The 19086-nt window shown below is 38.1% G+C and overlaps 1 protein-coding gene across 18 annotated transcripts in view; it reads left to right on the forward strand.

Annotated features, from left to right (window-relative positions):
- Window positions 1–2334: 2334 nt before the first annotated feature.
- Window positions 2335–19086, forward strand: part of OTOF (otoferlin) — a 547586-nt gene continuing 530834 nt past the window's right edge. For 14 of the 18 annotated variants that reach the window (XM_089686077.1, XM_089686076.1, XM_089686082.1 and 11 more), the window contains exon 1: window positions 2336–2533. In XM_089686077.1, the coding sequence (XP_089542203.1) occupies window positions 2455–2533 (79 nt within the window). In that variant the 5' untranslated portion in view covers window positions 2336–2454. Of the gene's footprint in view, window positions 2534–19086 lie in introns of all 18 variants that reach the window. The other 4 variants (XM_089686085.1, XM_089686081.1, XM_089686089.1 and 1 more) reach the window with 2 other exon arrangements.

Below are 19086 nucleotides of genomic sequence, written 5' to 3' on the forward strand. Positions count from 1 at the left end.
CGCGTGCACTTATGACCGTGTCACTTATGTGCGCGTGCACTTCTGACCGTGTCACTTATGTATGCGTGCACTTCTGACCGTGTCACTTATGTATGTGTGCACATCTGCGCATGTGACTTATGTATGTGTGCACTTCTGACCGTGTCACTTATGTATGCGTGCACTTCTGACCGTGTCATTTATGTATGCGTGCACTTCTGACCGTGTCACTTATGTATGCGTGCACTTCTGACCGTGTCACTTATCTGTGCGTGCACTTCTGACCGTGTCACTTATGTGTGCGTGCACTTCTGACCGTGTCACTTATGTGTGCGTGCACTTCTGACCGTGTCACTTATCTGTGCGTGCACGTCTGACCGTGTCACTTATGTGTGCGTGCACTTCTGACCGTGCGACTTATGTGTGCGTGCACTTCTGACCGTGTCACTTATGTGTGCGTGCACTTCTGACCGTGTCACTTATGTGTGCGTGCACTTCTGACCGTGTCACTTATGTGCGCGTGCACTTCTGACCGTGCGACTTATCTGTGCATGCACTTCTGACCGTGTCACTTATGTGTGCGTGCACTTCTGACCGTGTCACTTATGTGCGCGTGCACTTATGACCGTGTCACTTATGTGTGCGTGCACATATGACCGTGTCACTTATGTATGCGTGCACTTCTGACCATATCACTTATGTATGTGTGCATTTCTGCGCATGTGACTTATGTATGCGTGCACTTCTGACCGTGTCACTTATGTATGCGTGCACTTCTGACCGTGTCACTTATGTATGTGTGCACATCTGCGCATGTGACTTATGTATGCGTGCACTTCTGACCGTGTCACTTATGTGTGCGTGCACTTCTGACCGTGTCACTTATGTATGCGTGCACTTCTGACCAAGTCACTTATGTATGCGTGCACTTCTGACCGTGTCACTTATGTATGCGTGCACTTCTGACCGTGTCACTTATGTGTGCGTGCACTTCTGACCGTGTCACTTATCTTTGCGTGCACTTCTGACCGTGTCACTTATGTGTGCGTGCACTTCTGACCGTGCGACTTATGTGTGCGTGGAACAGAGAAGATAGGATCAAACAGCCATTTGACACAATGTGGAGGATTAACCCCTTAGGTTCCACAGTGAGTATAACAAGCATGCTTTACTGCATATACAGACTGATTGTACTGTTGTGGGTTTAGTAACACTTTAATGTCGTTTTAAGCTGGCCATACACGTGCAGAATACTTTTGAGCAGAAATCAAAGGCTACATTTAGACTTATGGCTAAATTGTCGCACCTCTGAAAAGATCACTTTTCATAGGCGTTTAACAGGTGGGAGGAGGCAATAAAACATGAGATGGTAAGTTAACCCTTTAAATGTCACACCAGTGGGCTGCAATCATGAAAAGTGGCTAAATGGTTAACATTTAACCCTGGCAGGGCTAGGGTCGTTGGTTTGGATCCCAACCATGGCACTACCTACATGGAGTTTGCATGTTCTCCCTGTGCCTGTGTGAGCTTCCTCCGGGTACTCCGGTTTCCTTCCACACTCCAAAGACATGCTGGTAGGTGAATTGGCTTCTGTCTAAATTGTCCCTAGTATGTGTATGTATGAATCTGAGTTAGGGACCTTAGATTGTACACACCTTGAGGATTAGGGACTGATGTGAATGTACAATATATATGTAAAGCACTGCGTAAATTGACGGCGCTATATAAGTACCTGAAATAAATAATAATGTGCATTTTTTTAAATATATTCTTCAGATTTTTTTTAACATATAAAAAAGTAATTTTAACATATATTTTTACATATATTTGTAAATGCATTCCAAAAATGTAGATTTGTATTTTTAAAGACATACAGTATATTTGAAATGTATTTTTAAAAATATTTTTCATATATTTTGTAATAAAAATGCATGCATATATATAATTTATTGAAATATATTGAATACGGCCACAATTATAGCATTTTAAATATATGTCCATATATTTGGGAAGAATATTGTTAAAATATATTTCAAATATATTTTTCTTTCATATATTCATTGTCAGCGCTGTATAAATACCTGGAAAATATATATATAATAATAATAATAATAATAAATACAGCGCTGGACTATAGGGTGCCTTATAGCCTTGGATTCCACGGGCATTGACAATGGCGTATCTTGGACGCGTTTCAGACGCGGCGCAGAGATGCCCAGGTGCGGTGACGATACAGCGCAGAGGGAAGACGATCGTCGGACACAGAGTAGGCAGGAATTGTGAATAATTTAAAGGTCTGGTTTGGGCAGAAGGAAGGAAGAGGGGACAGAGTTAGTGACTATGGTGGGAGGAGAATGAGACTATACAGAGTAGAATCCCCCTCCTCTGTCAGTGTGTGAGAGAGGGAGAGAGGAGACGAGCTCCGGAGACAGGATTATCGCACTGCCTGGATGAGCCGTCCTCCCATCCATCGCTATGGCTTTAATAGTACACCTGAAGACCGTCAGCGACCTGCGCGGAAAGGGGGACCGCATCGCCAAAGTCACGTTCAGAGGTAGACCGCTTCTTCTGCATGGCTTGTGCTCTATGGATCCTGTGTGATGGTTGCACTGACCGTGCTTAGATGTCTTCTATGTATATATATATATATATATATGTGTGTGTGTATACATCAATGATGGGGGGGGGAGCAAAAGTTCTCCGCAGAACTGGAGGAGGGGAGAGGTGGTGGGGTAGCCTTTAACCCTTGCTGAGCAGGACAGGACCTACATCCCCTTCGTATGCATTGATATTTATTATTATTATTAATATGCCTTGTTCTGCAGAGCTGTGTGATCACTTTGTCTGAAGAGCTTACAATCGAATACCCCTCCATGGTCACATGCCCTGACAATATTATTTCATTTACATAACTCTGACATGTTCTGCAGAGCTGTGTGATCCTTTTTCTGAGGAGCTTGCAATCTAATGCCCGTTCATGGTGACAGCCCTGACAGTATTATTTCATTTACATAGCGCTGACATGTTCTGCAGAGCTGTGTGATCCCGTTGTCTGAAGAGCTTGCAATCTAATGACCGTCCATGGTCACATACCCTGACAATATTATTTAATTTACAAAGCTTTGACATACTTTGAGCTGTGTGATCCTGTTGTCTGAAGAGCTTGCAATCTAATGACCGTCCATGGTCACAAACCCTGACAATATTATTTAATTTACAAAGCTTTGACATACTTTGAGCTGTGTGATCCCTTTGTCTGAAGAGCTTGCAATCTAATGCCCGTTCATGGTGACAGCCCTGACAATATTATTTAATTTACATAGCTCTGATATGTTCTGCAGAGCTAGGTGATCCCTTTGTCCGAGGAGCTTGCAATCTAATACCCCTCCATGGTCACATGCCCTGACAATATTATTTCATTTACATAACTCTGAATTGTTCTGCAGAGCTATGTGATCCCTTTGTCCGAGGAGCTTGCAATCTAATACCCTTCAATGGTCACATACCCTGACATTATTTCATTTACTTAACTCTGACATATTCTGCAGAGCTGTGTGATCCCTTTTTCCGAGGAGCTTGCAATCTAATACCCCTCCGTGGTCACTTACCCTGACAATATTATTTCATTTACAAAGCTTTGACATACTTTGAGGAGCTGTGTGATCCCTTTGTCTGAGGAGCTTGCAATCTAATGCCCCTCCATGGTCACATACCCTGACAATATTATTTAATTTACATAACTCTTACATGTTCTGCAGAGCTGTGTGATCTCTTTGTCCGAGGAGCTTGCAATCTAATGCCACTCCATGGTCACATGCCCTGACAATATTATTTCATTTACAAAGCTTTGACATAGTTTGAAGAGCTGTGTGATCCCTTTGTCCGAGGAGCTTGCAATCTAATGCCCCTCTGTGGTGACATACCGACAATATTATTTCATGTACATAACTCTGATATGTTCTGCAGAGCTGTGTGATCCCTTCTTCTGAAGAGCTTGCAATCTAGTGCCCCTCCATGGTCACATGCCCTGACAATATTATTTCATTTACAGAGTGCTGACATGTGGGATTCCTTTGTCCGAAGAGCTTGCAATCTAGTGCCCCTCCATGGTCACATACCCTGACAATATTATTTCATTAACATAGTGCTGACATGTGGGATCCCTTTGTCCGAAGAGCTTGCAATCTAATGCCTCTCCATGGTCACATACCCTGACAATATTATTTTATTTGCATAGCTCTGACATGTGGGATCCCTTTGTCCGAAGAGCTTGCAATCTAGTGCCCCTCCATGGTCACATACCCTGACAATATTATTTTATTTGCATAGCTCTGACATATACTACGGTGCTGCAGGAACCTACATTCTGATGTCCCACCACACTATTTTTATTATACAGTTCTATGGCTCGGAAATATTCAGCGGTGATGTGCAGAGATCACTGAGCCAGATACATCAGTGCCTGCACCAGAGGAGCTTACATTCTATTGTTATTATTATACATTTATATAGCTCTGACCTATTCCATGGTGCTGTACAGAGGACACTGAGCCAGTCACAGCAGTCTCTGCACCCAAGAAGCTTACATTCTATTGTTATTAATATATATTTATATAGCTCTGACCTATTCCATAGAGCTGTACAGAGGATACTTAGTCACATCACTGTCTGCACCAGAGGAGCTTACACTCTAATGCCCCTACTATAGTCACAACCTATTATTATACATTTATATAGCTCTGACATACTGTATACCACAGAACTGTACAGAGATCACTGAGCTAGTTACATCACTGCCTGCACCAGAGGAGCTTACACTCTAATGCCCCTACTATAGTCACAGCCTATTATTATACATTTATATAGCTCTGACATACTGTATACCACAGAACTGTACAGAGATCACTGAGCTAGTTACATCACTGCCTGCACCAGAGGAGCTTACACTCTATTGTTATTAATATACATTTATATAGCTCTGACCTATTCCATGGTGCTGTACAGAGGACACTGAGCCAGTCACATCAGTCTCTGCACAAGAAGAGCTTACACTCTAATGCCCCTACTATAGTCACAACCTATTATTAAACATTTCTATAACTCTGACATACTGTATACCACAGAACTGTACAGAGATCCCCGAGCCAGTTACATCACTGCCTGCACCAGAGGAGCTTACACTCTAATGCCCCTACTATAGTCACAACCTATTATTATACATTTATATAACTGACATACTGTATACCACAGAACTGTACAGAGATCCCCGAGCCAGTTACATCACTGTCGGCACCAGAGGAGCTTACACTCTATTGTTATTAATATACATTGATATAGCTCTGACCTATTCCATAGTGCTATACAGAGGACACTGAGCCAGTCACATCAGTCTCTGCACCGGAAGAGCTTACACTCTAATGTTCCACCACAGTCACAGACTATTACTATTCTACATTTCTATAGCACTGACATATTCTGCGGTGCTGTACATTAAACTAGACAGATCTGTTTCTGCCCCGGAGGGGATGACATGACTCCCTCACCTATTATAATCACATTACATGACTACAGTGCTGATACTGTGACATATTTTGTAAGGTAGAAAATATCCGCAGGTCCATCCAGTTCAACCGAAAATGACCTATTCTGTGTCACTGTACAGGGGGCACTGAGCCAGTCACATCAGTCTGTGCGTCAGAGGAGCTTACAATCTAATGCTCTCATTAGAGTTATATAGGCAATGTTGTTTTAAATTTATAACATTCTAACATACTCCATAGTGCTGTGCGGACTATATTTAAATACATTGGTCGCTGCCCCAGAGGAGCTTACACTCTAATGTCTTTATAAAAGATACACATTGTTGTCCAAATGTAATTACTGTATATAGCTGTAGTGCTGTACAGAGGGTACCAAGGCAGTCACATCTGTCTCTGTACCAGAGGAGCTTACACTCTGATGTCCCCAATACAGTCACAGACTATTATTATTATACATTTATATATCTCTGATATATACTGCAATGCTGTACAGAGAACACTGAGCCAGTCACATCAGTGTCTGTACCAGAGGAGCTTACACTCTAATGTCCCCAGTACAATCACACACTATTATTATTATACATTTATATAGCTCTGACATATACCGCAGTGCTGTACAGAGAACACTCACTCACTAACATCAGTATGTGCACCAGAGGAGCTTACACTCTAGTGCCTTTATACCAGTCACACACACATTATTGTTCATATGCAGTTAATGTATATAGCTCTGACACTGAGCCAGCCACATTTTCTGCATCAGAGGAGCTTACAATCTAATGTTCCACCACAGCCACAAATTATTATTATTATACATGTATATAGCCCCGACATATACCGCAATGCTGTACAGAGAACCCAACAATTCAGTCTCTGCACCAAAGAAGCTTACACTCTAATGTCCTTATAACAGTCACAGACACACCATTGTTAATAGGCAGTTATATAGTTCTGACATATACTGCAGCGCTGTACAGAAAACACTGAGCCAGTCATATTTTCTGCACCAGAGGAGCTTACACTCTAATGTCCCACCACAGTCATACAATATTATTATTATACATTTATACAAGATGATAATAATAGTAAAATATGATTGGTTCTGTTTATGTTTTCCCGGCAAAAAGAAGCCGTTTTCCGTTTTCTATGCTTGAACGATGTTTGTTTAATTATATATATTTATTTTATTTATTCTGTATATATGTAAATATGTATTTATTATGTTGTTTGTTTGTAAGATTTTTAATAAACAAATATTTACACTAATGTCCTCCCACAGTTACAAACTATTATTATTATAATTTTATATTTCTATAGCTCTGACATATATCATAGTGCTGTACAGAGAACACTGAGCCAGTCTCATCACTGTCTGTACCAGAGGAGCTTACACTCTAATGTCCCACCACAGTCATAAATTATTATTATACATTTCTATAGCTCTGACATATATGGCAGCATGGTACAGAGATCACTGAGCGAGTCACATCAGTGTCTGTACCAGAGGAGCTTACACTCTAATGTCCCACCACAGTCATAAATTATTATTATTATTATTGTTATACATTTCTATAGCTCTGACATATACCACAGCGTTGTACAGGGAACACTGAGCCAGTCACATCAGTCTCTGCACCAGAGGAGCTTACACTCTAATGTCCCACCACAGTCATAAATTGTTATTATACATTTCTATAGCTCTGACACATACCACAGCGTTGTACAGAGAACACTGAGCCAGTCACATCAGTCTCTGCACCAGAGGAGCTTACACTCTAATGTCCCACCACAGTCATATATTATTATACATTTCTATAGCTCTGACATATACTGCAGTGCTGTAGAGAAAACACTGAACCAATCTCACCAGTCCAATATTCACTGCACCAGAGGAGCTTACACTCTAATGTCCCACCACAGTCATACACTATTATTATACATTTCTATAGCTCTGACATATTCTGTGGCGCTGTACAGAGAACATGGAACCAATCTCACCAGTCCAATATTCTCCCCTCCCCACCTCATCACTGTGCAACCAGGGGAAAGAGAGCCCATCCAACCATGCATAGCTCTGACATATACCACAGCGATGTACACAGAACACTGAGACAGTCTCTGCACCGGAGGAGCTTACACTCTAATATCATCACCACACTCACACATGATTATTATACATTTCTATAGCTTTGACATATACCACGCGATGTACACAGATGAGCTTACACTCTAATTTCCCCCCCTCCCCCGCTGTCACACACTATTATTATTATACATTTATATGCCATAGCTCTGACATATACCGCAGTGCTGTACTGAGCCAGTCTCTGAACCAGAGGAGCTTACGCTCTAATGTCCTCACACAGTCACAGACTATTATTATTATACATTTCTATAGCTCTGACATATATCATAGTGCTGTACAGAGAACACTGAGCCAGTCACATGATCCGCACCAGAGGAGCTTACACTCTAATGTCCCACCACAGTAACAGCACTGGAGACAATTGAAGCAGAATACATTTGAGATAAAAGTATGAGTTCAGATGTTAAGAGATGGATATGGTGGGAGTTGAGCCCAGGACCCCGTAGCTGTGACCCCAGGACCCCGTAGCTGTGACCCCAGGACCCCGTAGCTGTGACCCCAGGACCCCGAGCTGTGACCTAAGGACCCCGGAGCTCTGACCCCAGGACCCCAGAGCTGTGGCCCTCAGGACCCCGTAGCTGTGACCCCAGGACCCCGAGCTGTGACCCCAGGACCCCGGAGCTGTGACCCCAGGACCCCGGAGCTGTGACCCCAGGACCCCGGAGTTGTGACCCCAGGACCCCGGAGCTGTGACCCCAGGACCCCAGAGCTGTGACCCGAGGCCCTGATTATGGAGACCTGTGCCCTGCATAAACAGTTGTGTTCAAAATAATAGCAGTCAGACATCACTAACCTGATCAATCACTGTTTTTGGTAGAAATGATATTTCTACATGGCAAATAATTTACTAGCAGGTGTAGTAGAGTAATAGAAATCCAACAGACCCAACAGTCATGACATGCATGCTGCTGATTCTGTGTAATTGAATCACTCATTGAAAGGGGCATGTTCAAAATAATAGCAGTGTGGAGTTCTATTAGTGAGGTCATTCATTCTTTGAAAAACAGGTGGCAATTATTGCCCTTATTTAAGGAAGGAAGGCAGCAAATGTTGTACATGCTGGTTACAGTGCATTTCTCTCTGAAATTCTGAGGAAAATGGGTCGTTCCAGACATTGTTCATAAGAACAGCGTACCGTGATTAAAAAGTTGATTGGAGAGGGAAAACATATAAAGAAGTGCAGAAAATGATAGGCTGCTCTGCTAAAATGATCGCAAATGCTTTAAAATGGCAACCAAAATCTGAAAGACGTGGAAGAAAGCGAAAAACTACCATTCAAATGGATAGAAGAATAGCCAAAATGGCAAGGACTCAGCCAACAATCAGCTCCAGGAAGATGAAAGAAGGTGTAAAGTTCCCTGTGAGTACTGTTACAATTAGAAGACGCCTATGTGAAGCCAAGCTATCTGCAAGAAGCCCCCGCAAAGTCCCACTGTTGGAAAAAGACATGTGCTGAAGGGGTTACAATTTGCCAAAGAGCACATTGACTGGCCTAAAGAGAAATGGCGCAACATTTTGTGGACTGATGAAAGTAAGATTGTTCTTTTTGGGTCTAGTGGCCGGAGACAGTTTGTCAGACGACCCCCAAACACTGAATTCAAGCCACAGTACACTGTGAAGACAGTGAAGCATGGTGGTGCAAGCATCATGATATGGGGATGTTTCTCATACTACGGTGTTGGGCCTATTTATCGCATACCAGGGATCATGGATCAGTTTGAATACATCAGAATACTTGAAGAGGTCATGCTGCCTTATGCTGAAGAGGAAATGCCCTTGAAATGGGTGTTCCAACAAGACAACGACCCCAAACACACCAGTAAACGTGCAACATCTTGGTTCCAGACCAACAAGATTGACGTTATGGAGTGGCCAGCCCAATCCCCGGATCTTAATCCAATAGAAAACTTGTGGGGTGACATCAAAAATGCAGTTTCTGAGGCAACACCAAGAAATAGAGAAGAACTGTGGAATGTAGTCCAATCATCCTGGGCTGGAATACCTGTTCACAGGTGCCAGAAGTTGGTTGACTCCATGCAACACAGATGTACAGCAGTTCTCAGAAACAGTGCGACTACAACAAAATATTCATTAAGTGATTCAAAGGAAAGCAAAATCTTCAAACATATTTCAGTTTATATAGTGAATGTTTGAGTTTGTAAAGAAGAATACAAACACTGCTATTTTTTTGAACAGTCTAATATTCACTTTTCTTCAATTTGTTTAGAGGAACAACACAAATTTGATATATTTTTCTTCATGTTTTGATTTGTAATAGAATGTGTAGTGTTCCCAATGCATTTGTGTGGATGGAAATAAAAGCTATTAGAAGGATTTTGAGCTTTATTCACTTTTTTCAACATACTGCTATTATTTTGAACACATCTGTATATTTTTGGTTCCATCGTGAATTACCAGCACGCTGGCTTCGGTCCTCTGTCCCTGATCCGTGTCGTGTGTCGGAGGGCTGAGCACATTTATTGGATTCTTCATGTCGGGGAATCATTGACTTGTGTTTATCTGTGAATTTCTAGAGGAATATTGAGCTCCGGGTCGTAGAACATTGACATAGAAGTTATTAATGGTGAAGGAGGAAAATCTGGAGGAGAAATGAATAGACTGGAAAATATCCGAGTAACATCCAATAATCAGCACCTTGATTGAACCTCCTCACTAGTGTGTGTCCTGCATGCTCCGCATTGGATGAACACAGCACCCAGCATGGGTGGAGGGATGGTGGTGTCTTCATTGAGAACAGCCTGACAGTCACCTGAATGCTTGGATATGTACCCATATGTCCATTGCCTGCTACTATAGGTGCACATATAGGTGATGGTGGGAACCCCTCATAATGGGCACAGCAGGTGTACAGACCTGGGAACTCAGCGCACGGATGGTGGGAACCCCTGATAATGGGCACAGCAGGTGTACAGACCCGGAAACTCAGTACAGGGATGGTGGGAACCCCTCATAATGGGCACAGCAGGTGTACAGACCCGGGAACTCAGCACAGGGATGGTGGGAACCTCTCATAATGGGCACTAGAGGTGTGAAGACTTAATTCTTCAGCATCCTCCTAAATGACAGCATTAGGTATGGTGACGGGGCCCCTGCTCTGCACAGTGCTCAGGAACATTTAGTGATTAGAGTGCTAGCTCTTGTGTCCAGTCCATACAGTCGTCATCCCTGTAAATCCAGACATGTAATGACCCAGGCTGTGTGGTTGAAGCGTCTGCCCAGCCGAGACCAACTGCTACCTTGTAATGCAGAGCCTCTGTTTCCAGTCTATATAATATCGGTGTAATATGTTATCATCAATCACGGGGCCACAAAAACATTCAGGACTCCGTTCATAAAATCATTGCCTCGGCATGCCTGCATCACCGCCTGCAGCTGTACACTACCCCTGTAATGTGCCTAATGTGTGTCATATGTGTATTTCCTATGTTTGTCAGCTCCATCTAGTGGCCATAATGCAGCATTTTTCTGATCGAAATATTTCAGGAGAAGATCACAATATGGCCACTAGATGGAGCTGACAATCAATGGAAACACACATATCAGTCACATTATGGGGAATATTTGCAGCAGCTATGTGAATGTGAGTTTTTTTCTGGTATTGAGGTTTTTTTTTGGTATTGTGATTTTTTTTGTTTGGTATTGTGATTTTTTTTTGGTATTGTGATTTTTTTGGTATTGTGATTTTTTTTTTGGTGTTGGGATTTTTTTGGTATTGTGATTTTTTTTTGGTATTGCAATTTTTTTTTTGGTATTGTGATTTTTTTTTGGTATTGTGATTTTTTTGGTATTGTGATTTTTTTTTTGGTATTGTGATTCATTTGGTATTGTGATTTTTTTTGGTATTGCAATTTTTTTTTTGGTATTATGATTTTTTTTGGTATTGCAATTTTTTTTTTGGTATTGTGATTTTTTTTGGTATTGTGATTTTTTTTTTTTGGTATTGTGATTTTTTTTTGGTATTGTGATTTTTTTTGTTTGGTATTGTGATTTTTTTTTGGTATTGTGATTTTTTTTTTTTTGGTATTGTGATTTTTTTTGGTATTGTGATTTTTTTTTTGGTATTGTGATTTTTGTTGGTATTGTGAATTTGTTTTTTTTGTTGGCTCTCATTATATAAGATCAATATTGTGTATGGAATTTTAACAATCCAAGTGGCTCTCTTTTCTTCTTCTTGGTGGATTGACTTGAAGTGGGCAGCACAGTGGCTTAGTGGTTAGCACTTCCACCTGGCAGTACTAGAGTCGTTGGTTCAAATCCCAATCACGGCACTACTTGCCTGGAGTTTGTATGTTCTCCCTGTGCCTGCGTTGGTTTCCTCCGGGTACTCTGGTTTCCTCCCACACTCCAAAGACATTCTGGTAGGTGAATTGGCTCCTGACTAAATTGTCCTAGTATGTGTATGAATGTGAGTTAGGGACCTTAGATTGTACACACCTTGAGGGTTAGGGACTGATGTGAATGTAGAATATACATGTAAAGTGCTGTGTAAATTGATGGTGCTATATAAGTACCTGAAATAAATAAGTGACCTTTTTTTATGGCGTTGTGATTTTTTTGGTATTGTGTTTTTTTTTGGTATTGTTATTTTTTTGGTATTATGATTTTTTTTGGTATTGTGATTTTTTTTTTTGGTATTGTTATTTTTTTGGTATTATGATTTTTTTTGGTATTGTGATTTTTTTTGGTATTGTGATTTTTTTTTGGTATTGTGATTTTTTTGGTATTATGATTTTTTTTTTGGTATTGTGATTTTTTTGGTATTATGATTTTTTTTTGGTATTGTGATTTTTTTTTTTTGTTGGCTCTCATTATATAAGATCAATATTGTGTATGGAATCTCAACAATCCAAGTGGCTCTCTTTTCTTCTTCTTGGTGGATTGATCTGAAGTGACCTTTTTTTATGGTGTTGTGATTTTTTTGGTATTGTGATTTTTATTTGGTATTGTGATTTTTTTTTGGTAGTATGATTTTTTTTTAGTATTGTTATTTTTTTGGTATTGTGATTTTTTTTTGGTAGTATTTTTTTTTAGTATTGTTATTTTTTGGGTATTGTGATTTTTTTTTTGGTATTGTGATTTTTTTGGGTATTGTGATTTTTTTGGTAGTATTTTTTTTTAGTATTGTTATTTTTTTGGTATTGTGATTTTTTTTTTGGTATTGTGATTTTTTTGGGTATTGTGATTTTTTTTGGTAGTATGATTTTTTTTAGTATTGTTATTTTTTTTTGGTATTGTGATTTTTTTGGGTATTGTGATTTTTCTTTTGGTATTGTGATTTTGTTTTTGTTGGCTCTCATTATATAAGATCAATATTGTGTATGGAATCTCAACAATCCAAGTGGCTCTGTTTTCTTCTTCTTGGTGGATTGATCTGAAGTGACCTTTTTTTATGGTGTTGTGATTTTTTTGGTATTGTGATTTTTATTTGGTATTGTGATTTTTTTTTTTTGTTGGCTCTCATTATATAAGATCAATATTGTGTATGGAATCTCAACAATCCAAGTGGCTCTCTTTTCTTCTTCTTGGTGGATTGATCTGAAGTGACCTTTTTTTATGGTGTTGTGATTTTTTTGGTATTGTGATTTTTATTTGGTATTGTGATTTTTTTTTGGTAGTATGATTTTTTTTTAGTATTGTTATTTTTTTGGTATTGTGATTTTTTTTTGGTATTTTTTTTTAGTATTGTTATTTTTTTGGTATTGTGATTTTTTTTTTGGTATTGTGATTTTTTTGGGTATTGTGATTTTTTTTGGTAGTATGATTTTTTTTAGTATTGTTATTTTTTTTTGGTATTGTGATTTTTTTGGGTATTGTGATTTTTCTTTTGGTATTGTGATTTTGTTTTTGTTGGCTCTCATTATATAAGATCAATATTGTGTATGGAATCTCAACAATCCAAGTGGCTCTCTTTTCTTCTTCTTGGTGGATTGATCTGAAGTGACCTTTTTTTATGGTGTTGTGATTTTTTTGGTATTGTGATTTTTATTTGGTATTGTGATTTTTTTTTTTTGTTGGCTCTCATTATATAAGATCAATATTGTGTATGGAATCTCAACAATCCAAGTGGCTCTCTTTTCTTCTTCTTGGTGGATTGATCTGAAGTGACCTTTTTTTATGGTGTTGTGATTTTTTTGGTATTGTGATTTTTATTTGGTATTGTGATTTTTTTTTGGTAGTATGATTTTTTTTTAGTATTGTTATTTTTTTGGTATTGTGATTTTTTTTTGGTAGTATTTTTTTTTAGTATTGTTATTTTTTTGGTATTGTGATTTTTTTTTTTGGTATTGTGATTTTTTTGGGTATTGTGATTTTTTTGGTAGTATTTTTTTTTAGTATTGTTATTTTTTTGGTATTGTGATTTTTTTTTTGGTATTGTGATTTTTTTGGGTATTGTGATTTTTTTTGGTAGTATGATTTTTTTTAGTATTGTTATTTTTTTTTGGTATTGTGATTTTTTTGGGTATTGTGATTTTTCTTTTGGTATTGTGATTTTGTTTTTGTTGGCTCTCATTATATAAGATCAATATTGTGTATGGAATCTCAACAATCCAAGTGGCTCTCTTTTCTTCTTCTTGGTGGATTGATCTGAAGTGACCTTTTTTTATGGTGTTGTGATTTTTTTGGTATTGTGATTTTTATTTGGTATTGTGATTTTTTTTTGGTAGTATGATTTTTTTTTAGTATTGTTATTTTTTTGGTATTGTGATTTTTTTTTGGTATTTTTTTTTAGTATTGTTATTTTTTTGGTATTGTGATTTTTTTTTTGGTATTGTGATTTTTTTGGGTATTGTGATTTTTTTTGGTAGTATGATTTTTTTTAGTATTGTTATTTTTTTTTGGTATTGTGATTTTTTTGGGTATTGTGATTTTTCTTTTGGTATTGTGATTTTGTTTTTGTTGGCTCTCATTATATAAGATCAATATTGTGTATGGAATCTCAACAATCCAAGTGGCTCTCTTTTCTTCTTCTTGGTGGATTGATCTGTAGTGACCTTTTTTTATGGTGTTGTGATTTTTTTGGTATTGTGATTTTTATTTGGTATTGTGATTTTTTTTTTTTTTGGCTCTCATTATATAAGATCAATATTGTGTATGGAATCTCAACAATCCAAGTGGCTCTCTTTTCTTCTTCTTGGTGGATTGATCTGAAGTGACCTTTTTTTATGGTGTTGTGATTTTTTTGGTATTGTGATTTTTATTTGGTATTGTGATTTTTTTTTGGTAGTATGATTTTTTTTTAGTATTGTTATTTTTTTGGTATTGTGATTTTTTTTTGGTATTTTTTTTTAGTATTGTTATTTTTTTGGTATTGTGATTTTTTTTTTGGTATTGTGATTTTTTTGGGTATTGTGATTTTTTTTTGGTAGTATTTTTTTTTAGTATTGTTATTTTTTTGGTATTGTGATTTTTTTTTTGGTATTGTGATTTTTTTGGGTATTGTGATTTTTTTTGGTAGTATGATTTTTTTTAGTATTGTTATTTTTTTTTGGTATTGTGATTTTTTTGGGTATTGTGATTTTTCTTTTGGTATTGTGATTTTGTTTTTGTTGGCTCTCATTATATAAGATCAATATTTTGTATGGAATCTCAACAATCCAAGTGGCTCTGTTTTCTTCTTCTTGGTGGATTGATGTGAAGTGACCCTCTTGTGTCTCTTTCAGTGTATGTAAATCTTCTTCACTAGGGAGACTATACTATAGATCATCATCAGCTGAAGGGAAATCTAATCTATTAATATCAATGATAGAATAGAGAGGAATGATTGATTTCTTCCTTTCTATTATAGATTATCATGGGTTTAGTATTGCTATTAATTCTTTGTGGATTTCCTGGAAAGGGTTGTTTTTATGTTTTCCATGCCTCCTGTGCTCCTTCATCCAGAGTGGAAGCACTCTAATTAGGGATGCACAGAAATTTTGTTTTTTTAAAGGCACTAGATCAATGCTTTTTTTTTTATCTAATGCTTTATATCGTAGAGGAGAGATGTGGGGTCTTATTGACTCCATATCTCTCCATAAAGAGGACCTGTCACTAATTATTTCTGTTATTTTTCTAATTATTTTCCTTTACACTGTCCCTTCAAAAAAAAAATGTTGTCACTTTTATTCCTATCACAAGGAATGCATGCATCTCTCGTCATAGGAATAAAAGTAATAACATTTTTTTTTTAAAGAGATAGTGTAAAAAAAAAAAATTATATAAATAAAATAAATTAATTAAATAAAATAAAATAAAATAAATTAAATAAAAAAAAGTCCCCCCTTCCCTGTACTCACATGTAGTTGTGAACACATATGTAGGCCATGCCCACATATGTTCACGGGGTTCAAACCACACATGTGAGGTATTGCCACGAACGTCAGAGTGACAGCAATAATTGTCGTAGTAGATCTCCTCTATAACTTCACACCGGTAACCTGTAGAAATTTGTAAAGCGTCACCCGTGGAGATTTTTAAGTACCGTACAGGGATGGACTGACCATTTGGAAACTCGGGCACTGCCCGAGGGCCCGGGGTCAGTAGGGGGCCCCATGAGATGCCCCTGGTACCTTTTTCATAGGCTTTTTTTGAGTTTGGGCAAGGACACAGGGGCCCCATGATCCCCTATTGCCCGGGGGCCCCATGAGTTGTCAGTGCACCCCTGGTACTGTAGTTTGATGCCATTCCACGGGCGGGCGTAATTTTAAAGCGTGACATGTTGGGTATCTATTTACTCGGCGTAACATCATCTTTCATATTTAAAAAAAAAATTGGGCTATATATTGTGGTTATTTTTTTTTTTTTAATCATTAATATATATATTTTTTTAATTGTGTTTGAAAAATATATTACTTTTTAAATATTATATATATTAAATATATTAATTTGTAAAAACTGTCCATTTCAGTTTCGGTTTTTGGCCAAGTGCATCCAGAATTTTCGGTCTCGGCACCAGAATTTTCATTTCAGTGCACCACTAACTCTAATACAGAAGTGTGTTACTGGCCTGATCACCAGGTGAAAACAGCCCAAGGCTCCGTTCACACCAATGCGTTTTTTAGTGCTTTTTGCAGAAACGCACTGCAGCCCATTTAACATGGTTTCCTATAGAACATGTTCACATTAAGGCTAGGTTTGCACCTATGCAGGTTGCGTTTGATCCGTTCCTGCAGTGTTTTTTGCGGTGCATTTTTGCACGTGTTTTTGACACTTTTTTATGCATTTTTGATGCATTTTGCGTTTTAGGCCAGGTTCACACCTGTGCATTTTTTATGCATTTTGTGTTTTGCAGGAACGCAGTGCATGCCATTTATCATTATTTCCTATGCATCCCATTCACATCTATGCAGTTTTTGCATGCACGTTTGCATTTTTAGTCCAATAGACTTCAATGGAACTGCATACAAAATGCAAGTGCTGGGTTTTGCATGCATTTTGCCCCGTTTTTGATGCGTTTTTTACACATTTTTGATGCGTTCGCTTTTTGTTTTGTATTTTAATTTTTTGGGCCAACTTGTTGCTGGGCAGATTAAAAACACATCAAAAATGCATCAAAAACGGGGCAAAAATGCATGCAAAACGCACCACTTGCGTTTTGTATGCAGTTCCATTGAAGTCTATTGGACGCGTTTTTGATGCGTATTGCGTTTTTATTTTTTTTATTTCATTTTTTTGGGCCAACTTGTTGCTGGGCAGATTAAAAACACATCAAAAACGCATAAAAAATGGGGCAAAAATGCATGCAAAACGCACCACTTGCATTTTGTATGCAGTTCCATTGAAGTCTATTGAACTAAAAATGCAAACTGCTGCAGGAAAAGAAGTCTGCATCCGTTTCTGCAGTGCAAAAATGCAAAACGCACCACAAAAAAGCATTACAGAAACGGATCGAACGCAGACTTCTTTTCCTGCAGCAGTTTGCATTTTTAGTTCAATAGACTTCAATGGAACTGCATACAAAACGCAAGTGCTGCGTTTTGCATGCGTTTTTGCCCCATTTTTCATGCATTTTTTTTTTTTACTTAATTTTTTGGGCCAACTTGTTGCTGGGCAGATTAAAAACACATCAAAAACGCATCAAAAATGGGTCAAAAATGCATGCAAAATGCAGCACTTGCGTTTTGTATGCAGTTCCTTTGAAGTCTATTGGACTAAAAATGCAAACTGCTGGAGGAAAAGAAGTCTGCGTTTGATCCGTTTCTGCAGTGCAAAAATGCAAAACGCACCACAAAAAGCATTGCAGAAACTTATCGAACGCAGACTGCATAGGTTGGAACCTAGCTTACGCTTTTTTAAGCTGCTGCATTTTTGGAAAGGGTCAGGGACTTTTTTAAAAGCAAAAAGTAGTGTTTTTGCTACAATAGAGTTGAATGGGGAAGCTGCTGGAATGCGTGGTAGTGCGTTTTTGCCGCATTTTGCATTTTGATTCTGCCCAGCAACAAAAAAATTCCACTTGAACAAAAAAAAGAGCTGAACAAAACGCGGTAAAAACGCATCAAAAATATGTCAAAAGTGCATGTAGAAAAATGCAAAACGTACTGCGAAAAGCACTGCAAAAATGATAAAAAGCAAACTGCATAGGTGTGAGCGGAGCCTAAAAAAAAAAGAAAACTAGTTCAGCCACCACATCTAAGGATTGGCAAGCTGTAATATGTGACGTTCTTGGTTTGCAGTGTAATAGCCGGGACCTGGTATCAGCCTCTTGTGGTCTCTGTACAGCAGGGCTGACGTGTGACAGGAGGAAGCAGCATAAACAGCCAATCACTTCATGTACTCTCTATGAGTGACAGAGAGATGAGCTCACCTCTGCACTGCTTCTCCTTTCATTCTGCAGTCACAGTCTGGGGGGAAGGGGGGGTGCCCAGCATAACTTGGGATCAGAGGAAGTGGTTGGCATGATGCTGGCCATCACGCTGACATCTAGTGGCAAAAAAACAGTACTGGAGGGAAATCCCTGGATGGAAGTTATATGTAGATGTAGTTATATGTAGTATGTATTTTGTAGATGTAGTTATATGTAGTATGTATGTATGTTGTAGATGTAGTTATATGTAGTATGTATGTATTTTGTAGATGTAGTTATATGTAGTATGTATGTATTTTGTACATGTAGTTATATGTAGTATGTATGTATTTTGTAGATGTAGTTATATGTAGTATGTATGTATATGTAGTTATATGTAGTATGTATGTATGTTGTAGATGTAGTTATATGTAGTATGTATGTATATGTAGTTATATGTAGTATATATGTTGTAGATGTAGTTATATGTAGTATGTATGTATATGTAGTTATATGTAGTATGTATGTATGTTGTATATGTAGTTATATGTAGTATGTATGTATGTATGTATGTTGTAGATGTAGTTATATGTAGTATGTATGTATGTTGTATATGTAGTTATATGTAGTATGTATGT

This window comes from Staurois parvus, unplaced genomic scaffold, assembly GCF_062004578.1.
Source record: "Staurois parvus isolate SC_StPar_1 unplaced genomic scaffold, SC_StPar_1.0 ptg000390l, whole genome shotgun sequence".
NCBI lineage: Eukaryota > Metazoa > Chordata > Amphibia > Anura > Ranidae > Staurois > Staurois parvus.